The sequence below is a fragment of the Muntiacus reevesi genome, chromosome 5, assembly GCF_963930625.1.
Source record: "Muntiacus reevesi chromosome 5, mMunRee1.1, whole genome shotgun sequence".
Lineage (NCBI taxonomy): Eukaryota > Metazoa > Chordata > Mammalia > Artiodactyla > Cervidae > Muntiacus > Muntiacus reevesi.
Window position 1 is genome coordinate 74,975,215 of NC_089253.1, and position 23,943 is coordinate 74,999,157.

Genomic DNA, 23,943 nt, shown 5'->3' on the forward strand with positions numbered 1-23,943 from the left:
ATGATTTCATATCATACCATAATAACTCCCCCTTTTAAGTCCCTTACCACAATATTGCACCTCCACCCTTCCTTCTCCCGCTGGTAAGCACTAATTTGTTCTCCATATCTGTGAGTATACTTCTTTTCTGTTTTATTCACTAATTAGTCATATTTTTTAGATTCCATATATAAGTGATATATGGTATTTTTCTTTCTCTGTCTAACTTATTTCACTTAGCATAATGCCTTCCAGGTCTATCCATGTTGCTACAAATGGCAAAATTTTCATTTTTTTAATGGCTAAGTAGTGTTCCATTGTGTCGTGTGTGTGTGTGTGTACCACATTTTCTCTATCCATTCATCTATCGATGAACACAGTTTGCTTCAACACCTTGGCAATTATAAATAATGCTATTATGGACACTGGGGTACATTTATCTTTTCAGATTAGTGTTTTTGTTTTTTTCAGATACATACCCAGGAGTGAAATGATAGGGTCATATGGTAGTTCTGTTTTTAGTATTTTGAGAAACCTCCACACTGTTTTCCACAATGACTACACCAATTTACACTCCCATCAACAGAGAACAAGGATTCCATTCTTACCAATGTTTGTTATTTGTATTCTTTTCAATGACTGCCATTCTGATAGGTTTGAAGTGATATCTCTTTTTAGTTTTTATTTTCATCCCCCTGATGGCTAGTAATCTCAAACATCTTTTCATTTGCCTATTGACAGTCTGCATTTCCTGTTTGAAAAAATGTCTGTTCAGTTCTGCTCATTTTGTAAAAATGAATTCCTTGTTTTTTGAATGTTAAACTATATGAGCTATTCATATATGTTGGATATAAACCCTTTATCAGTCATTTCATTTGTGAATATATCCTCCCACTTGATAGGTTGTCTTTTCATTTTGTTGATGGTTTCCTTTGCTGCATGGAAACCTTTAAGTTTAATTAGGTCCCATTTGTTTATTTCTTCTTTAATTTCCCTTGCTTTTAGAGGCAGATCTGGAAAAATGTTGCAGTTCATGTCAAAGCTTGTTCTGCCTATGTTTCCCTCTAAAGTTTTACATTTAGGTCTTTAATTCATTTTGAGTTTATGTTGTATATGATGTTAGAGAATGTTCTAGTTTCATCCTTTTACATATAACTGTCCAGTTTTTACAATACCTCTTATTGAAGAGACTGTCTTCTCCATTGTATATTCTTGTCTCCTTTCACATAGATTAATAGGCCTAAAGGGTGTGGGTTTATCTGGTTCTTTATTAGTTCCATTGATTTGTGTGTCTGTTTTGTGCCAATACCATACTATTTTTGATTATTATTATCATTTTTATTATTTTTGTAGTATAATCTGAAACCAGGAGTGTGATTCTCCCAGCTCTGTTCTTACTCAAGGTTGTTCCGGCTATCTAGAGTATTTGATGTTTCCCTGTAGCTTTTGAAATTCTTTTCTAGTTCTGTGAAACATGCCACTGGTATTTAGAGATTGCATTGAACCTGTACATTGCCTTGGGTAGTATCGTCATTTTAGCAATATGAATTCTTCTCAAACATGGTATATCTTTTCATCTGTTTGTGTTGCCTTTAGTTTCTTTCATCAGTGGCTTAAAAGTTTTCTGAGTTACAACTCTTTTACCTCCTTAGGTAGGTTTATTCCACATATTTTATTCTTTCTGAAGGGACAGTAAGTGAAGTTGTTTCCTTAATTTCTCTTTCTGATACTTTGCTGTTAGTGTATGGAAATACAACAGATTGCTGTGTATTAATTTTGTATCCTGTAAGTTTACTGAATTCATTGATGAGCTCTAATAGTTTTCTGATGACATCTTTAGACTCTTCCATGTATAAAAGTATCATGTCATCTGAAAAAAATGATACTTTATTTCTTCCTTTTCAGTTTGGATTCCTTTTATTTCTTTATCTGCTTTGATTGCTGTGTCTAGGATTCTAAAAGTATGTTGAATATAGGCATCCTTATCTTGTTCCTGATCTTAGAGGAAATGCTTTCAACATTTTACTGTTTTGGATGATATTAGCTGAGTGTTTTTCATATATGGCCTTTATTATGTTGAAGAATGTTCCCTCTATGCTCACTTTCTGGAGAGCTTTTCCCATAAATGGATATTCAGAACTTTTTTGAAAAAGCTTTTCCTGCATCTGTGGTTTTTAATCTTCAATATGTTAATGTTGTTGTTGTTCAGTTGCTAAGTCATGTCTGACTCTTTACAACCCCATGGACTGCAGCATACCAGGCTCTCCTGTCCTTTACTATCTCCCATAGTTTGCTCAAACTCATGTCCATTGAGTCAGTGATGCCATCCAACCATGTCATCCTCTGTTAGCCCCTTCTCATTCTGCCCTCACTCTTTCTCAGCCTTGGGGTCTTTTCCAGTGTGTCAGCAGTTCGTATCAAGTGGCCAAAATATTGGCACTTCAGCTTCAGTCCTTCTGATGAATGTTCAGGGTTGATTTCCTTTAGGATTGACTGATTTGATTTCCTTGCTGTCCAAGGGATTCCCAAGAGTCTTCTCCAGTTCAGAAGCATCAGTTCTTTAGTGCTCAGCCTTCTTTATGGTCCAGCTCTTACATCTGTGCATGCCTACTGGAAAACCATAACTTTGACTTTACAGACCTTTGTCAGCAAAGTGATGTCTCTGCTTTTTAATACACTGTCTAGGTGTCATTGTTTTTCTTCTAAGGAGCAAGCATCTTAATTTCATGGCTGCAGTCACTGTCAACAGTTGCTTTGGAACCCAAGAAAATCAAATCTGTCACTGTTTCCACTTTTTCCCCATCTATTTTCCATGAAGTGTTGGGACCAGATGCCAGGATCTTCTTTTTTTTTAATGTTGAGTTTTAAGCCAGCTTTTTCACTCTGCTTTTCACCCTTATCAAGAGGCTCTTTAGTTCCTCTTCACTTTCTGCTATTAGAGTGGTATCCATTTGCATATCTGAGGTTGTTGATATTTCTCCAAGCAATCTTGATTCCAGCTTTTGATTCATTCAACCCAGCATTTTGCATGATGTACTTTACATAGAAGTTAAAATAAGTAGGGTGACAATATACTAGCATTTGAAATGAATGCAATTTTATGGTTTCTTAATATGGTATATCATAACTGATTGATTTGGGGATACTGAAAAATCCTTGCATCTCTGGGATAAATCCTACTCGATCATTATATATGACTCTCAGTGTATTGGTGGATTCAGTTTGCTAGTATGTTTTTGAAGTTTCTTGCATCTATTGTTTGTCAGTGAGATTGTAATTTTCTTATTTTGTGATATCTTTGGTTTGGGTATCAGGGTGATGGTGGGCAAAAAGAATGAGTTTGGAGGTGTTCCTTTCTCTTCAATATTTTTGGAATAGTTTGAGAAGGATGGATGTTAACTCATCTCTAAATATTAGGCAGAATTCACCTGTGAAGCCATCTGGACAGGAATTGTTTTTGTAAATTATTGATTCCATTTCATTACTGTTAATTGGTCTGTTCACATTTCCTTTTCCTTTTTAAATAAATATTTATTTATTTGTTTGGCTGCACTGCATCTTAATTGTGGCCCTCAGGATCTTTAGTTGCAGCATGTGGGATCTCATTCCCTGGTCAGGGATTGAGCCTGGGCCCCTGCAAGGGGAGCACAGGTTATTAGTCACTGGACCACCAGGGAAGTCCCTGTTCATATTTTCTATTTATCCCTGGTTCAGTCTTTGGAGACTGTACATTTCTAAGAGTTTGCCCATTCCTTCTAGATTGTTAATTTTATTAGTTCATTGATATTCATAGTAGTCTCTTATGATACCATGAATTTCTATGGTGTTGGTTGTAACCTTTCTCCTTTTTTGTTTATGACTTTATTGATTTGGGCCCTCTCTCTTTTTTCTTGATGAGCCTGGCTAAAGATTTGTCAATTTTGTTTATTTTTCAAAGAACCAGCTTTTAGTTCATTGATTTTTTTTCCGTTGTTTTTTAGTCTCTTATTTATTTCTACTCTGATCTTTATTTCCTTCCACTATCTGGGTTTTGTTTGTTCCTCATTCTCTTGTTCTTCTGTGTAGGGTTAGGTTGTTTATTTGAGATTTTTCTTGTTTCCTGAGGTGAGTTTGTATTGCTTAGAACTGCTTTTGCTGCCTTTCATAGGTTTTGTATCATCATATTTTTATTTTCATTTGTCTCTGTGAATTTTTTTATATCCTCTTTGATTTCTTCAGTCATCTGTTGGCTCTGTTTTGTAGTGTATTTTTAGCCTTATGGTTCTGTTTATTGTCATTTTTTTGTAATTGATTTCTAGTTTCATGGTGGTGTGGTCAGAAGAAATGCTTGCTTTGAGTTCAACTTTCTTAGATTTACTGAGGTTTGTTTTGCGGCCTAATATTTGATCTGTCCTGGAAGATGTTTCATGTGCACTTATAAATAATGTGTATTTTTCTGCTTTCAGGTGGAATTCTCTATATATATATCAATTAAGTTCATCTTGTCTAATGTGTCATTTAAAGCCAGTTATTGATTTTTTTGTCTAAATGAGCTGTCCATCAATGAATGTTGTGTTAAATTTTCTGTTATTATTGTGTTATTGTCAATTTCTCCCTTTATGTTTATTACTATTTACTCATATTTATTTTTGAGTTCCTATGCTGGATTGTGAAAGTGAAAGTGAAAAGGGCTTTCCTGGTGGCTCAGCTAGTAAACAATCTGACTGCAATGCAGGAGACCTGGGTTTGATCCTTGGGTTAGGAAGCTTCCCTGGAGAAGGGAAATGTTACCCACTCCAGTATTCTGGCCTGGAGAATTCCATGAACTGTATAGTCGGGGTTGCAAAGAGTTGGACATGACTGAGTGACTTTCACTTTGACTTTTCATGCTGGTTTCATGTGTATTTACAATTGTTATATCTTCTTGGATTGATCCCTTGATTATTATGCAGTATCCTATTTCATATCTTATTCCAGTCTCTACTTAAAGTCTATTTTGTCTAAATATTACTACTCCAACTTTCATTTCCATTTGCATGGAATACTTTTCTTCATCTCTTCAGTTTCAGTCTGTGTGTCTCTAGATCTGAGGTGAATGTCTTGTAGGCAGCACATATATGAGTCTTATTTCTATATCTGTTCAGCTACTCAGTGTCTTTGGATTTGGGCAGTTTTCATTTAAACTTACATTTACATTTAAGCTAGTTATCAGTATGTATGTTCTTACTGCCATTTTGTTAATTGTTTTGGATTTGGGGGTGGCATCTTTTTTCCCTTTTTTCTTCATTGATTCTCTTCTCTTGTGAGTTTATGGCTATTTTTAATGTTATGTTTGGATTCCTTTTTCTTTGTTTTTTGGTGTAACTGTTACAGACTTTTGTTTTATAATTACTGTGAGGTTTTTGTATAGCAGTCTATAATAAACATAGTTTAAGTTGCTTTTCTCTTAGTTTCTAATGCATTAAAAAATGTGCTTTTGTGCTCTCACTCCTTATAATAGTTTTGATATCATATTTTACTTTTAATTGTTTTATGTAGGACTTAACTGCTTACTGTGGATATAGATAATTTTACTACTCTTGATTTTAACCTTCCTAATAGCTTTGTTTGTGGGATATTACCTACATGTACTATACATTTGCCTTTACTGGTGACCTTTTTAATTTTATAATTTTCTCATTTTTAATTCTGGCCTTTTCTTTTTTCACCCAGAGTATTTCCTTTAACCTTGTTTGTTAAGCTGGTTTTATGGTTCTGAATTCTAGCTTTTGCTTGTCTGTTAAGTTTTTGATCTCACCATTAAATCTGAAGGAGAATGTTGCTGGATTGCATGTGCTTGGTTATATATTTTCCCTTTCATTACTTTGAGTTTTATCATACCACTCCCTTCTGGACTGCAGAGTTTCTGCTGAAAAATCAATTGAATGCCTAGCGTTATGGGAGTTCCCTTAAATATTGTTTCTTAGTTTCGTATTTTCTTCTTATCTTTAATTATCATTTTAATTACAATGTGTCTTGGTGTGTTCCTCTTTGATTTCATCCTCTGTGGGACTCTGTATTTCATAGACGTGGATGACTGTTCCCTTTCCCAGGTTAAGGAAGTATTTGCAGGTTAGGCAGTTGAATACTGCTCTCAGTCCCTTTCTTTCTCTTTCCTTCTTCTGGGACTTCTGTAATGCAAATGTTAGTGTGCTTGATTGTGCCTCAGAGGTATCTTAAACTATCTATTTCTTTTCATTCTCTTTTCCATTGAGTGGCAATGATTTCCTCTATTCTGTCTTTAAGCTCACTGACCTGTTTCTTTGTATCACTGAGTCTATTACTGATTTATCCTAGTGTATTTTTCATTTCAGTTATTCTATTCTTCAACTCCGTTTGGTTGTTCTTTATATTTTCTCTTTGTTAAAAACTTCTTGTAACTTCTCACTCTGTACATTCATTCTTCTCCCAAGTTATTTTGTTATCTTTAACACCATTAGTGTGAACTCTTTCTCAGGTTTCTGATCTCTACTTCATCTAGTTCTTCTGGTGTTTTCTCTTGTTCTTTCTTCTGCCACCTCATTTAGTGTAGGGGACCAGATATGGAGAGCTGAATTGATCATCCTCTTGATTCATGCATACTATTTTTATCAGTTCATCAAGGTCTCTTGTTTATTTTATCTTGTTTTGTATCATTTTATTGTTTTATTTCTCTCCTTATCCCCCAACCTTAACACATCCTCCCCCTCTTATGAGGAATCACTGAAATATCATTTTTGTATTTTTCTTCAATTCACCTTCCATAAAGTTACACTGAATTTTTTAAAGTATCATGTCTTGGATTTTGTTATTATACATATTAGAATTTGCAGAAATTTCATTGTGCTGTCTTTCTGTTTTTATATATTTTTACTCAACATTGTGATGTTAAGATTCAACTCATATATAAGTAAATCCTGATCACATAATAATATATCACTAAATTTCCCTTTGGTGAAGGACTTCTTGTTATTGTTAAATCCCTTTATTTCTTAATGACTTAAGCTAAAGATTGAAGTTCTAGTAGGTGATTCAGATGACCACTGATCTGATCTCACCTCAGTAAGTGAGAAACACTTACTGAATGCCACAGGCACAACAGGTTATTTATGGGATGTAAGGAATCAAAAGATTACTTGAGAACCTATGCCTAGATTGAAACTAAGAGCAAATATATTTTTTGTAAATAAAATGTTTATACTTACAATACTCCTGTTATTTTTCAGTAGAGATAGCTATACTAGTATAATTACATTAAAGTGGAGTTTAAAGACTTTAAAGAAAGACTAGGACCTGTTTTGATGAATTTGAAATATATTCCTGATGTGTGATACTTTTTCTGCTTTATAAATCTATTTGTATCATTTTAAAAAATTTAATTTCACATGAGTAGATTTGTCTTTATCTGACTTATTTCACATAGCTTGATAACCTCTATTTCGTTCTTTTTATGGTGGAGTAATATTCCATTATATATAAGCACTGCACCTTCTTTATCCATTCCTTTGCCATTGGATATTAGGTTCCTTCCATATCTTGGCTATCATAAGTAGTGCTGTAGTGAACTTTTGGGTGCATCTATCCTTTCAGATTATGTCTTCTCAGGAGATATGCCCAGGAGTGGGATTGCTCGGTCATGGTAGTTCTATTTTTAGTTTTTTAAGGAGTCATCATACTGTTCCCCCATAGTGGTAATGTGTGTGCTCTGTTGCTCACTCATGTCCGACTCCTTGCGACCCCATGGAGTGTAACCCATATGGCACTTCTGTTCATGGAATTTTCCAGGCAAGAATACTGCAGTGGGCTACCATTCCCTTTTCCAGGGGATCTTCCCAACCCAGAGACCCGACCCACATCTCTTGCATTTCCTGCACTGGCAAGTGGATTCTTTACCAATGCACCCCCTGTTGTTCTAGTTTACATTCCTGCCTGTGTAGGAGGGTTTCCCTTTTCTCCACACTCTTTCTAGCATTTACTGTTTGTAGATTTTTTGATGATGGGCTTTCTGACCGTGAAAGTTGATACCTCATTGTAGTTTTGATTTGCATTTCCCTGATTATTAGTGAGGTTGAGCACCTTTTCATGTGCTTTTGGGCCATCTATATGTCTTCTTTGGAGAAATGTCTGTTTGGGTCTCCTGCCCATTTTTTGACTGGGTTGTTTGTTTTCTTGATATTGAGCTGTATGAACTATTTGTATTTTAGAAATTAATCTCTTGTAAGTCACTTCATTTAAAAATATTTTCTCCTATTCTGTAGGCTGTCTTTTCATTTTGTTTATGATTTCCTTTGCTATGCAAAAGCTTTTATGCTTAATTAGGTCCTATTTCTTTGTTCTTGGTTTCATTTTCATTACTCTAGGATGTAGATAAGAAAGTATTTCTGTGATTTGTGTCAGAGAGTGTTCTGCCTATGTTTTCTTCTAAGAGTTTTATAGTGTCTGGCCTTAAATTTAGGACTTGATCCATTTTGAGGTTTTTTTTTTTTGATATGGTGTTAGAGAATGTTCTAATACAGTTTTTGCAACACCACTTGTTGAAGAGACTGTCTTTTCTGCATTGTAAATTCTTGCTACCTTTGTCATGGATTAACTGACCATAAGTGTGTGGGTTTTTTCCATAGGGTTTCTATCCTATTCCATTGATCTGTATTCCTTATTTTGTGCCACTGTCGTACTCTTTTGATTATTGTAGCTTTATGGTGTAGTTTTATATTGTGTATTATTATTATTTTTAATACAAAGGCCTATTATTTATGAATTTGGAATTTAGCCAACTGTAAACACATTTAAGGGGATTCAGCTACACTGAAATTCTTGTCAGAATGTTTGGATGCTTTTGGACAAAAGGAAGTTTTTAAACTGAACAGTGGTTGATTTACAATATTGTATCAATTTTGGGTATTAAGAAAAGTGATTCAGTTATGTATATACATATTTTTTACAGATTATTTTCCAATATAGGTGATTTCAAGATATTGAATGTAGTTCCCTGTGGGTTTTTTATTTTCGATGTAGTGTAAGTGGGATTGTTTCCTTTATCTGACTTGTTGTTCTTAAATCAGAGTACATGGGAGAGTCACCTGTTCAGCTTTTAGATGTTTTAGAGTCCTAGACCTTGCCCCTACCCTTTAAATTCTTAGGATAGGGCCTCAGAAATTATATTTTTAGGAAGTTCTTAAATGATTAATATGTACCCACTATGGCATCAACTGGAAAACTACTGCATTATAATGTATCACTTATTTTGCATTATTTTTTAAATGAAAATCAATTATAAACCATTAGAATGTTATTCATTTATGCTGAAGTTATTAGTTTTCATTTAAAGTTAGTTTTATATTGTTGTATATAAAAGAAAACTTATTTACATATTATAACTATCACTCTAACGTATCTGTTAAATTAGATTTTGAATAGTATTAAAGTGGATACAGATTTGAGAAAAATATGTGCGCCAATATTTGAAGTAAACCTACAGCTGAGAACTCCTGCTGAGAGTGATTCTTCAGAAAATTCTGAAGAGAACTTACATGAGTCTGAAGAGTGCTCTGAAAAATCTGCAATATATGGAGATACATCAGAAAATGAAGTCAATGTTCTCATTAAACAATCAAGCGAAGAACTACTTCCAATGAAGAAATCAAAAAGAATGAGTTACAGCTATGAAATTCTTTCAGGTAAAGTGAATGACACTATTAAAAGTGAGAAGAAATATCTTAGTAGCTGGAAAATGTGAGAGAAAATTTTAGTAGTTTATGTATTATCAGTTAATAGTCTATGATTTTTATAAATGTTAAAGGATAAATTAAAATAACACATGGAAGAAAATTTTAGTAGTTATGTATTTATCAGTTAATAGTCTATGATTTTTATAAATGTTAAAGACTCTTGAATTTCTTCTCAGACTTCCTTAATCAGAATCTGGGAGTGGGGTATACTTCTGGAATTCAGTCTTTAAAGTAATCATTCCAGTTTATTCTTAGGGTTTTAGAAAGTACTGACAATATAACCTTGTTAATTAGCTGACATAAATATCAGTTTTTACATAAAAATAAATTTTTATTCTGTTTCTTTTGATGGATTCTGATAGAACTAGACTTCGAAACTGAGTTTGAGAAAAATTGCATGAATGATGAGTAAGTACTAGATATTTTTGAAATTACAAGTAATTGTATTTTATGTTACTGTATTCTTCTTATATATTCTTTTATTATTTTCTCTTAGACTTTTAGAATTCCCTACAAATCTCTTTATAACTCCCAACAGATTGGAGTTTTCAATACAAATTCAAAATATGGTGGCTGCTATTGAGAAATGCATAAGTAAGTATTTTTTAAAGTTTAGTTAGATTCACTGTCTTTCTTTGGCAACATCCCAGGAATGTGCAGACATTACAGTATATTAGAAAATTATAAACTCACACTTTTTGGAATCAATCAATGTGAACTTCAAATTATTTGAGGATGTGTGAATTATACATATGGCCATTGAGTGCTTAAATGTTGGGAATTAGGTAAATAGCCCAAGGTTCTGATTTTTTCGATAATGTACTACAGAATTTTATAGACTTAAATAAGGCATGTCTTTTATATCAGAGCATAACAGTTGTAAATATTATTTTCACCTTACATTTTTATTAATAGTTTTCAGCATATAGGTCTTTCATCTCCTTTATTAAATTTTTTCCCAGATATTTTTGGGATGCAATTTTACATAGGTTTTTTTTTTTCTTTTTACTTTCCCTTTCTAAATTTTCATTATTAGTATAAGAAAATACAACAGGTTTCTGTGTTTTAATATTGTATTTTGCAGAATTCATTTATTAGCTCTAATAGTTTTTGTGTGGAGATTTTTAAAGTTATCTTTATGGAGTATCATATCTTTGCAAATAGTGACAATTTTACCTCTTCCCTTCAAATTTGGGTACTTTTTTCCTTTTCCTTCTCTGATTGCTGTGGCTAAGACTTTCAAAACTACGTTGAATCAAAAGAGTGAGAGGAGGCATTCTTGTCATGTTCCTGAATTGACTGGGAAAGCTTTTCAGATTTTCACTGTTGGGAGTGATTTTTGCTGTTTGTCATAAATGGCCTTTATTGTGCTGAGATGACACCTCCCTTATGGCAGAAAGCAAAGAAGAACTAAAGAGCCTCTTGATGAAAGTGAAAGAGGAGAGTGAAAAAGTTGGCTTAAAACTCAACATTCGGAAAACTAAGATCATGGCATCTGGTCCCATCACTTCATGGCAAATAGATAAGGAACAGTGGAAACAGTGAGAGATTTTATTTTGGGGGGCTCCAAAATCACTGCAGTTGGTGACTGCAGCCATGAAATTAAAAGACACTTGTTCCTTGGAAGGAAAGTTATGACCAAACTAGACAGCATATTAAAAAGCAGAGACATTACTTTGCCAACAAAGGTTCATAGAGTCAAAGCTATGATTTTTGCAGTAGTCATGTATGGATGTGAGAGCTGGACTATAAAGAAAGCTGAGCACCAAAGAATCGATGCTTTTGAATTGTGATGTTGGAGAAGACTCTTGAGAGTCCCTTGGACTGCAAGGAGATCCAACCAGTCCATCCTGAAGGAGATAAGTCCTGAATATTCATTGGAAGGACTGATGCTGAAGTTGAAACAATACTTCAGCTGATGTGAAGAACTGACTCATTTGAAAAGACCCTGATGCTGGGAAAGATTGAAGGCAGGAGGAGAAGGGGATGACAGAGGATGAGATGGTTGGATGGCATCACTGATCGATGGACATGAGTTTGAGTAAACTCTGGGAGTTGGTAATGGACAGGGAGGCCTGGCGTGCTGCAGTTCATGGGGTTGCAAAGAGTTGGACACAACCAAGCAACTGAACTGAACTGATTGTGCTGAGGTCTGTTCACTCTGTACCCACTTTGGTGAGAGTTTTTTTCATGAATGGATGTTGAATTTTGTCAAATGCTTTTTCTGTCTATTGAAATGATCATGTGTTTTTGTCTTTCCTTTTGCTAATGTGGTGAATAGCATTGATTGCTTTGTGTGTATTAAACCATTGTTGTGATCTAGTAATGAATCCAACTTGGTCATGATGTATGATCCTTTTTATGTATTGGGGGATTTTTTTGAGGATTTATGTTAATATTTTGCTGAGGAGTTTTGCATCTGTATTCATCAAAGCTATTGGCCTTTAATTGTCTTTTATTGTGATCTCTTCGGTTTTTGTGTCAGGGTGATGAGGAACCTCTGGAATACATTTGAGAATGTTGCCTTCTTTTCAGTTTTTTAGAATAGATTGACAATCATAAGTGTAAGTTCTTTGTATGTTTGGTAGAATTCCCCAGTGAAGCCATTCAGTCTTAGACTTTTGTTTGCAGGTAGTTTTTCTAATTACAGATTTTTTTCACTTTTAGTGATTGGTCTGTTCAAATTATCTGTTTCTTCCAAAATCAGTATTGGCAGACTATATGTTTCTAGAAACTTGCTCATTTCTTCTAGGTTTAACATTTTGTTTGCATATAACTTTTCATAATATTTTTTCATAATTTTTTGTGTTTTTGTGATACTGGCTGTTATTGTTCACATTTCATTTTTTATTTTGTTTATTTGTGTCCTTTCTTCTTGATGAGCCTGGCCAAATGTTTGTTGATTTTGTTTATCTTTTAAAATCACCTCTACATTTTATTGATATTTTCTATTATATTTTTGTTTATATTTTATTTATTTCCTCTCATCTTAATTATTTCCTTCCTTCTGTTGACTCTGGGTTTTGTTTATTCTTTTCCTAAGTCTTTTAGGTGGTAGGTAGGTTATTTAAGAGTTTTTTGTTCTGTTTTGTTTTTTTGAAAAAGATCTGTATTGCTATGAACTCCATCTTAGAACCTCTTTTTGTGCATCTCATAGAAGTTGTAATGTTGTATTTTTAAGTTGCATATTTGGTGTTATTTTCTGATTCTTCTTTGATTTCATTGTTGACTCATTGGGTTTTTAGTAGCATGTTTAGTCAATTGTTTGACTTTTTTCCCATTTTTCTTTTTTAATTGATACCTAGTTTCATATTGTGGTCAGAAAAATTGATTGAATTAACTTCTGTTCTTTTAAATGTTTTGGGGCTCATTTTCCAATTTAGATTATGTTCTATGCTAGAGAACATACCAGGCACACTTGAAAAGAAGGTGTGTTAATGTTTTTTGAATGTAGCCTTCTGTTGTTCAGTTGCTGAGTCATGTCTGACTCTTTGACTGCAGCACGCCAGGCTTCCCTGTTTTTCACTATCTCCCAGAGTTTGCTCAAACTCACATCCATTGGATGGCACCAACCATCCAACCATTTCATCCTCCATCTTCTCCTTCTCTTTCCCTCAGTCTTTCCTTAGCATCAAGGTCTTTTCCAGTGAGTCAGCTCTTCACATCAAGTGGCCAAAGTATTTGAGCTTCAACTTCAGCATCAGTCCTTCCAATGAATATTCAAGGTTTATTTCCCTCAGGATTGACTAGTTTGATCTCATTGCTGTCCAAGGGACTCTAAAGAGTCTTCTCTAGCACCACAATTTGAAAGCATCAATTCTTCAGCACTCGGCCTTCTTGATGATCCAACTCTCACATCTATATGAGACTACTGGAAAAACCATAATTTTGACTGTATGGACCTTTGTCAGCAAAGTGATGTCTCTGCTTTTAACCCACTGTATGGGTTTATCATAGCTTTTCTTCCAAGGATCAAGCATCTATTAAGTTTGTGGCTGCAGTCACCATCCTTAGTGATTTTGGAGCCCACAAAAATAAAATCTGCCACTGTTTCTACTTTTTCCCCATCTGTTTGCATGAAGTGATGGGACCAGATGCCATGATCTTAGTTTTCTGAATGTTGAGTTTTAAGCCAGCTTTTTCACTCTCATCTTTCATCCTCATCAAGAGGCTCTTTAGTTCCTCTTCACTTTCTGCCTTTAAAGTGATATCATCTGCATATCTGAAGTTGTGATATTTCTCCCAGAAATCTTGATTCCAGTTTGTAATTCATCCAGCCTGGCCTTTCACGTTATGTACTCTCCATAGAAGTTAAAATGAGCAAAGTGACAATATGCATCCTTGACATACTCCTTTCCCTATTTTGAACCAGTCAGTTGTTCCATGTAAGTTTCTTTATCCATGCTCTCACTTTTTGTCTGTCTGCACATCGTTTGCCCTGAAGTGAGTCTCCTGTAGGCCGCATATTTCAGGTTCTTGTGTTATTATCAAATCTGTCATTCTCAGTCTTTTGATTAAAGCATTTAGTCTATTGACATCTTTTTGTAATGGCCACTTGTTTTGCTTCTATCACCACATGATGCTTCATGCTCATCGTGTATTTTCTTTGCCTCTGCCCTTAAATCAACCACTTTTTCAAGGAACACTGGTTGGTTCCTTTTATAGGAGAATGAACTTTAGGAATCAAGGGAGCTAGACTGTAGATATGCTCATTACTATAGTACTGTTATTGCTCTTAGATGCTATGGTGAAAATATCTAGAAAGTATATGTATACATACTAGCTCATGCATAATATATGCATCTGTATTTCTATATCTATTTTTTGTTTGTTTTGTTTTAAACTATGAGTTCTTGGGGCTTCCCTCATAGCTGAGTCAATAAAGAGTCTGCCTGCAATGCAGGAGACCTGAGTTCAATTCCTGGCTCAGGAAGATTCCCTGGAGAAAGAAATGGCAACCCATTCCAGTATTATTGCCTGGAGAATCCCATGGACAAAGGAGCCTGGCAGGCTATAGTCTATGAGGTCACAAGAATTGGATAGGACTAAGCAACTAAGCACACAGCACATGAGTTCTTACTGATATATCTATCAGATCCCAATCCAGTACCTTCAGGGCTCATTCTCACCTCCTACTTTTCCTAATATGTATCTTTTTTCTCTGTTGGTGAGAAATATGGCTCATATAATCAGTAATATAGTTACATATTTGTTATACCTGTATTATATTTTCAGAATTGCTATCCCTACATCTTTAAGAGGGCTTCCCAGGTGACTCAGTGGTAATGAATCTGCCTGTCAAGGCAAGAGCTGCAGGTTTGATCCCTGGGTTAGGAACATCCCCTGGAGAAGTAAATGGCAACCTACTCTAGTATCCTTGCCAGGGAAATCCCATGGACAGAGGAGCCTGGTGGGCTACAGTCTATGGAGTTGCAAAAGAGTTAAACAAAAATTAGTGACTAAACAACAGCAACAACCTCTTTAAGAAACAAATGTATCAAATAAGTACAGTGTTTGTGTAGGGTCCTTTTAGTATCTAAGCTTATAGTCTACAATAAAAATACCATTTTCTTTCCCATCCTCTTCAGTGTGGTTATATAGTTCATTTGTAATGACTTGTGATGTTTGTTTTTTTAAATGCTTAAAATATATGTATGCTTGTATATCTTTTTAGGTCTTTGCTTATTTTTTGTTGGGGTGTTTATTTATTGTTAGGTTGTGAGAGGTCTTAATATGTACTCTGAATGCAAGTATTTTATCAGATACAACATTTGCAAAATTTTTTCCCTGTCTATGCCTTAACTTTTCTTTCTGTTTTTATTTTTTTTAATTTTTATTAAAATATAGTTGCTTTACAATGTGTGTTATTTTTTGCTATACCACAAAGTGAATCAATTATATGTATATATACATCTTGTCTTTTTTTGGATTTCCTTCTCATTTTGGTCCCCACAGAGCACTGAGCAGAGTTCTCTATGTTATGCAGTAGTTTCTCGTTAGTTATGTTTTATACATAGTCATTATATATGTCAGTCCCAGTCTGCCAGTTCATCCCACCTCCTTCCCTGCTTGATATTTATAAGTTTGTTCTCTATGTCTATGTCTCTATGCTTGCAAATAAGTTAATCTGTACCATTTTTCTAGATTCCACATATAAGCAATATTATATGATATTTTTCTCTTTCTGACTCACTTCACTCTATAACAGTCCCTAGGTCTACCCACATCTCTGCAAATGGCACTATTTTGTTCCTTTTTATGACTGAATATTATTCCATTGTAGGTATATACCACATCTTTATCCATTCCTCTGTTGATGGGTATTTAGTTTGCTTCCATGTTCTGGCTATTGTAAATAGCACTGCAGTGAATTTTGGGGTGTGTCTATCTTTTTTTAATTTATGTGTGATTGGAGGATAATTGCTTTACAATATTGTGTTGATTTATGCCATATATTAACATGAATCAGCCATATGTATAAGTATGTCCCCTCCCTTTTAATCCTCCCTCCCATCTCCCACCTTATCCCACCCCTCTAGGTTGTCACAGAGCATGGGTTGAGTGTATCTCTTTGAACTATGGCTTTTCTACAGGTATATGCTCAGGTGTGAGATTACTGGATCATAGGTTAGTTCTATTTTTAGTTCCTTGAGAAACTTCTATACTATTCTCCATAGTGGCTGTATCCACTTACACTCCACCCAAACAGTAGGAGGGTTCCCTTGTCTCCACATCCTCTCCAGCATTTATCATTTGTAGATATTTTTGATGATGGCCATTGTGACTGGTGTGAGGTGATACCTCATTGTAGTTGGAATTTGTGTTTCTCTAATAATTAGTGATGTTGAGCATCTTCTCAAGTGTTTATTAGCCACTTGTATGTCTTCTTTGAAGAAATGTCCATTTCCACTCATTTTTTGATTGGAGTGTTGGGATTTTTTTTATATTGAGCTACATGAATTGTTTGTATGCATTGGTGATTAATCCCTTGTCAGTTGCTTCATTTGCAAATATTTTCTCCCAATTTGTGGGTTGTGTTTTCATTTTGTTTATTAAATGTAAGGCTGCACACTATAAAACTCTTAGAGGAAAACATAGGCAGAACACTCTTTGATATAAATCGCAGAAAGATCTTTTTTGACACACCTCCTAGAGTAATGAAAATAAGAACAAGCAAATGGGATCTAATTAAACTTAAAAGCTTTTGCACAGCAAAGGAAACTATAAATAAAGCAAAAAGACAACTATCTTTTCATTGATTCTCACAGAGCTAAACTTATTAATTTTGATAAGATACAGTTTGTCAATTTTTTTGTTTTATGGATTATGCTTTTGGTTTTGTCTCTTAAAAATTCTTTGCTTAACTTAAGGTCACACATATTTTCCCTATATTTTCTCCTAGAAGATTTATAGATTTGTGTTTTATATTTAGATATGTCATTTATCTTGAGCTGACTTTTGGATAGTGTATGCAGTGTACATTGAAGGTTTTTGTTTTTTTTTTTTGCCTTAGACATCCAATTTGTTCAGCTTGATTATGAACTCAAAGACAATAGAGATAATGCCTTCTAACTTTTGTATCCTCATAATGGTATAATGCTCTTCACACAGCAGATACACTTTAAGTATTTGTTAACTTAATGATTTCTTCTGATCATACCTTGACCCACCACCCAGTACCTATGCATGATTATTTGTTTCTATAATATTAATTCCAAATTTTTATACCTGCCTTTAAATTCCATTTATCAGTATAGAATACTAGATAGTCCTCACAGTAAATCTACCTCAATTTTCAGTAGTTCTAAATGTCCTTGATAATTTTAAAGCATTGTTTTCAATGGAATTTCTGAATGTACTAAACTTTGAATCATATATTTTAGCCAAAATTATTCCTCTTTGCCAAGATCCCCGCCTATCTATCTTTACTGAGTCTGCTTTAATTATGGATTTACCTAATAAGAACAAAAGTGTAATAGACTATCAAACCAGATGGCCAGATTGTCAGGTCCTTTTTGAAATGGATCCTGCCTACCAAGATAAAGTAAGTTTAAAAATAGTTTATCTTAAGGAAGGTATATTTGGCTTAAGGTATATTTGGCTTCAGTGCACAGATGTGCACTGAAATTTTTAGATGAAAGGGATTTATTAGAGTATCTAATTAAGGGCAACTGGAAAATCACTCCCAGCTTAGCTCCCTATTTGTCTTCCTCATGATCTTTCCTCTTTGTTTGCCTCTATGTGTTTTTTCAAACTTCCACTATGAAAAAAAATCTTTTTCTTTTATAGTTCCCTTGTAATATTGACTTGCTAATGATGGTCCCGACTTTTCACATTACTATCTAACGTGGCATTTTTTTGCTCAAATTCACAAAACAACCAACTTTCCTATCCTGGGTCAAGATTCTATCCTACCCAAAAGGCTATGTTTTAAGAATTAATATTTAGAACTCATTTTTTCTAGGGCTATGCGTGAAGCATATACACTAAAACAAGGTGACAAGCAAAGGAATAAATGACTGACATCTGTACTGCATGGCTCAAGATACCATACTAATTATAAAGTTAAATAGCCTACTAAAGCTTTACATAAAGTGAAATATAAAAAGCTATCTAATTTCTTAAAGTCTTAAGTTTCCTACATATTTAGATACTTAACAGACATTCTTAACAAAATGAACTTCACATAAAACCATTTTAAATGTTTTAACCGAACCATTAGGTTATTAGACCATACTACTATCATTTTTAAAAAAAATCCTGATTAACTTTCTAACATTTTTATTTATAGATTGTGAGTTTCCTGACTATTATTGGAACTTCAATGGGCCAAGTTAATATTTACAGCTGCCAGTTTAGGAAATATTGTACTATGGTAGAGAAGGCCAAAATCATGGGCACCAAAATATCATCTATGGAAGAATTAACTTCAGCACAGTTTAAAAGTATACTGTCTAAATTCAGAAACTACCTTCGACAAATTGTTAATATGGCCATTGAGAAGCGCATTGGTATTTTCAAAGTTATGAGTTTTGCTTATCAGTCACAATGCTTACCATATGTAGAGAACATCATAGATATGAGCCAAAACCTCTTGAGATCTGTAATTGAAAGAAAGAATGCAAATCTATTGGAGGTAAGTATTTTGAAAATTCCCATTGCATGAGAATCAATTTTTAAAATTTGTAACACTTTATTGAGATAACATCTGTTTATAATATTACATAAGTTTCATGTGTACCACATTGTATTTCAATCCTTTTCTTCCTATCCTATCCAATACTTGTTATTTCTACCTTTTTTCATAATAGCCATTCTGATAGGTGTGAGATAATATCATTGTGGCTTTGATTTACACTTCTGTAATTTTAGTGATGTTGAACATCTTTTCATGTGTCTTTTTATGTGTCTATTGGCCATTTGCACACCTTCAGTGGAAAAAAGTCTATTCAGTTCTTCTGCCCATTTTTTCAGAGAAGGCAATGGCACACCACTCCAGTACTCTTGCTTGGAAAATCCCATGGATGGAGGAACCTGGCAGGCTTCAGTCCATGGGGTTGCTAAGAGTCAGACAAGACTGAGCGACTTCACTTTCACTTTTCACTTTCATGCATTGGAGAAGGAAATGGCAACCCACTCCAGTGTTCTTGCCTGGAGAATCCTAGGGATGGGGGAGGCTGGTGGGCTGTCTGTGGGGTCGCACAGAGTCGGACACAACTGAAGCAACTTAGCAGCAGCAGCAGCAACCCATTTTTAAATTGAGCTGTTTGTTTTTCTATTGTTGAGTTGTATGAGTTCTTTATATATTTTGGATCTTCATCTTTTATCAGATATAAGATTTATAGATATCTTCTCCCATTCAGTAAGCTGTTTTTTTTTTTTTTTTAATTTGTTCATGGTTTCCTTTCCTGTGCAGAAGCTTTTTAGTTTGATGTAATCCCATTTGTTTATATTTGATTTTGTTTTCTTTGCCTGAGGAAAAAAATATTAAGGGAAATGTCAGAGTTTACTGCCTATGTTTCCTTCTAGGATTTTTATGGTTCAGGTCTTAACATTCAAGTTTTTAATCCATTTTGAGTTGATTTTTGTGTGTAGTTTAAGGTAGTGGTCCAGCTTCACTCTTTCACATATGGCTGGTCAATTTTCCCAAAACTTATGAAATAGACTTTTCATTTTCCATTGTATTTTCCTTGCTCCTTTATTATAAATTAATTATCCATATATATGTAGGTTTAATTCTGGGCTATCAGTTTTGTTCCATTGATCTATGTGTCTTGGTTTATGCCAGCACTCTACTCTTTGAATTACTGTAGCTGTGTAGTATGTTTTAAAATGAGAAAGTGTGATGGCTCTGTCTGTGTTTTTTTCTCAGGATTGCTTTACTTATTTGGGGTCTTTTGTGATTCCATATAAATTTTAGGATTTTTTTCTAGCTCTGTGAAAAATGTCACAGATATTTTGATAGGGATTACTTTGAGTCTGTAGATTGTCTTAGGTAATAGGGACATTTTAACATTAATTCTCCCAATCTATAAGCATGAAATACTTTTCCATTTCTTTGTGTCTTCTTCAGTTTCTTTCATTAATGTCTTACAGTTTTCAGTGTACAGCTTTCATGTTTCTGGTCAAATTTATTTTTAGGTATTTTATTTCTTTGGTATGATTTTAATTGAGATTGTTTTCTTAATCTCTCTTTATGCTAATTAATTTTAGTATATACAAACACAACAGATTCTTCTGTATTGATTTTAAGGCCTACAATTTCACTGTATTAATTTATAATTTCTAATACTTTTGGTGGAGTCTTTTGGATTTCCTGTGTATAAAATCATGTTATCCACAGGTAGTAACAGTCTTTGTTTCTATTTTCCAATTTGGATGCATTTTATTTTCCTTCTACAGTTGCTTTGGCTAGGAATTCCAATATTATGTTGAATAGAATTGGTAAGAGTGAGCATCCTTGTCTTGTTCAGAATTTAGCAGGAAGCTTTTACCTTATTGAGTGTTATATTGCCTGTGGATTTGTTGTATGGAGCTTCCCAGGTGGCACTAGTGTTAAAGAACCTGCCTACCAGTACAGGTAGATGTAAGAGACATGGGTTCGATCCCTGCATTGGAAATATCCCCTGGAGGAGGGCACAGCAACCCACTCCAGTACTCTTGCCTGGAGAATACCAAGGACAGAGGAGCCTGGGAACGTCCAGTCCATGAAGTTGCATAGCATCTGACACAACTGAAGAGACTAAGCATGCATGGCCTTTATTATGTTGAGATATGTTCCCTCTATATCCATGTTGCTGAGAGTTTTTATAATGAATGAATGTTAAATTTTATCAAATACTTGTACTACATCTATTGTGATGATCACATAGTTTTTGTCTTTTGTTTTCTTGATGTGCTGTATCACTTTGATCGATGTGTGTAAGTGGAATCACCATTGTGACCCTGGAATGAATAAAACTTGATCGTGGTGCATGATCCTTTTTATGTGTTGTTAGATTTTGTTTGCTAGTATTTTGTTGAGGATTTTTGCATCTATATTCATCAGAACTGTTGGCATGTAATTTTCTTTTTGAGTAATGTTTCTGTCTGGTTTTGGTATCAGGTGATTGGGATCTCATAGAATAAAACTGGGGATGTTCTATTCTCTTCAGGTTTTGGAGAGAATTTAAGAATGATAGGTATAAGTTCTTTGTATGTTTGTAAGTTCTTCCCTGCGAAGCTATTCTGTCTTGGACTTCTGTTTGCAGGGAGTATTTTTTTACTACAGATCTGTTCCAGTTCTAATAATTGATCTGTTCAAATTATCTGTTTCTTCTTGATTCGGTTTTGGTAGGCTGTATGTTTTTAGAAACTTGTCTATTTCTTCTGGGTTGTCCATTTTGTTGGCATATACTTTACATGCCTCCTGAGAAACCTGTGTGCAGGTCAAGAAGCAATGGTTAGAACTGGACATGGAATAACAGACTGGTTCCAAATTGAGAAAGGAGAATGTCAAGGCTGTATATTATCACCCTGATTATCTTACTTATATGCAGAGTATACCATGCAGAATGCTGGGCTGGATGAAGCACAAGCTGGAATCAAGATTGCCAGGAGAAATATCATTAACTTCAGATATGCACATGACACCACCCTAATGACTGAAAGCGAAGAGAAACTGAAGAGCCTCTTGATGAAAGTGAGAGAGGAGAGTGAAAAAGCTGGCTTAAAACTCAACATTCAAAAAATGAAGATCATGGCATCATCCCATCACTTCATGGCAAATCGATGGGGAAACAATGGAAACAGTGACAGATTTTATTTTCCAGGCTCCAGAATCACTGTGGATGGTGACTGCAGCCATGAAATTAAAAAAAAAAAAAAAGCCTTTTCCTTGGAAGAAAACCTATGACAAACATAGACAGCATATTAAAAAGAAGGGACATCACTTTGCTAGTAAAGGCCCGTATAGGCAAAGCTATGGTTTTTCCAGTAATCATGTACGGATGTGAGAGTTGAACCATCAAGAACGCTGATACTGAAGAACTGATGCTTTCAAATTGTGGTGCTGGAGAAGACTCTTGAGAGAGACCCTTGGACTGCAAAGAGATCAAACCAGTCAATTCTAAAGGAAATCAGTCCTGAATATTCGTTGGAAGGACTGATGCTCAAGCTCAAGCTCCAATACTGTGGCCACCAGATGCAAAGAGTTGACTCATTGGAAAAGACCTGAGGCTGGGAACAACTGAAGGCAGGAGAAGAGAGTTACAGAGGATGAGATGGTTGGAGGCGTCATTGACTCAGTGAACATGAGTTTTAGCAAACTCTGAGAAACAATGAAGCCAGGAAAGCCTAGCATGCTGCAGTCAATGGGTTGCAGTCAGACATTACTGAGAAACTGAACAACTGTTCATAGTCTTTCTTATGGTTTTCTGTATTTCTGTGACATCAGTTGTTATTTCTCATCTTTCTTATTTTGTTTATTTAGTCATGTCTCTTTTCTTCTTGGTGAGCCTGTCTAGAGGAGATTTGTTGATTTTGTTTATCCTTTTAAAAAAACAGCTCTTGGATTTATTTTTCTTTTTTTAATCTTAATTTTATTTATTTCCTCTCTGTTTTTTATTTCCTTCCTTCAGCTGACTTAACTTTTATTTGTTCTTTTTCTAATTCATTTAGGTGGTAGGCAGGTTGCTTGAGATTTTTCTTATCTTTTGAGTAAGGCTTGTGTCATTATGAATTTTCTTCTTAGAACTGCTTTTGCTGTATCCCATAGATGTTGATAGTAATGTTTTCATTATTTACCTAGAGTTATTTTTTATTTCCTATTTTATTTCCTCATTGACTGCCCAGGGTCCAGCCCCAGCAGGATCCAGGGGAACCCTCAGGATGAACGGCGTCGGTGAATGAGAGAGAGAGTGAGACAAAGCTCGGGGCTGAGTCTGAAGTTTATTTTTGCACAGCTCCTTTATACCCTTGACAACATCTTTGGGGGAAGTGCATATTGCTTACACACAGGGCATCTCAAAACATTACAGCAACTTGACCTTCAACAGAAACAGGATGTCACCCACATACTTTTTCGTTCACAAGAGTCTTATCATTTGGCCTTCAGGCCTGCTAACATTTTATGGCTTGCACCTGGTGTGACTTAAGCAACTTCAATAGCCGATCCTGTTTTTCTTATAATTAATCTATTTTCTTTCTAATAAGCGTCATCTCTATGGGAACTAGATAGGATTACATTTTTACAGAACAGAAATGCGAAGGACTGCAAAAACAGCAGATATGGCACAAAATAGGCTCTTAGTCTAAAAGTTCACTACCTGCAAGAAGTTGCCAGCTAATCTCTATCTAAAGTATTTTCTATTAGGCACATTTGTGGCTCTCATATTTGTGGAGCTTTTCTCACCCCGTGAAGAGACCTATGTTTAATAGTTTCTTTTGTTAGTGTACTGTACTTAGGATGTTTAGAACAATCAAGAGCATTTTTTGTAATGAGCGCACATATGTATCAAACAAGCCAGAATGCCAGCAAAAAGGTTTGAATTGAAGCATTTTCTTCATCCCTGGCCCCTTCATAGGGTACCAGCGTCCAGGAGATTTATTAATTAGGGTTTTAAGTTGGTCTTTATTCACTGTAAGAGGAGCAGGAGAGCTCTCGGCAGGCAACACAAGAATCCGTAGCAGGGTAAACAAGAACAACAGCAGAAAAGGGGGGAGGATACAGGGTAGGGTAGAGGCCAAGGCCAACCTGGAG

General features: G+C 34.8%; 1 protein-coding gene across 1 annotated transcript in view; it reads left to right on the plus strand.

The window, feature by feature from the left end:
* Positions 1-23,943, plus strand: part of DNAH14 (dynein axonemal heavy chain 14) — a 324,938-nt gene that overhangs the window by 37,646 nt on the left and 263,349 nt on the right. The window contains exons 5-8 of the mRNA XM_065937125.1: positions 9,383-9,708; positions 10,201-10,298; positions 17,588-17,748; positions 18,496-18,840. Coding sequence (XP_065793197.1) covers positions 9,383-9,708; positions 10,201-10,298; positions 17,588-17,748; positions 18,496-18,840 — 930 coding nt within the window. The remainder of the gene's footprint in view (positions 1-9,382; positions 9,709-10,200; positions 10,299-17,587; positions 17,749-18,495; positions 18,841-23,943) is intronic.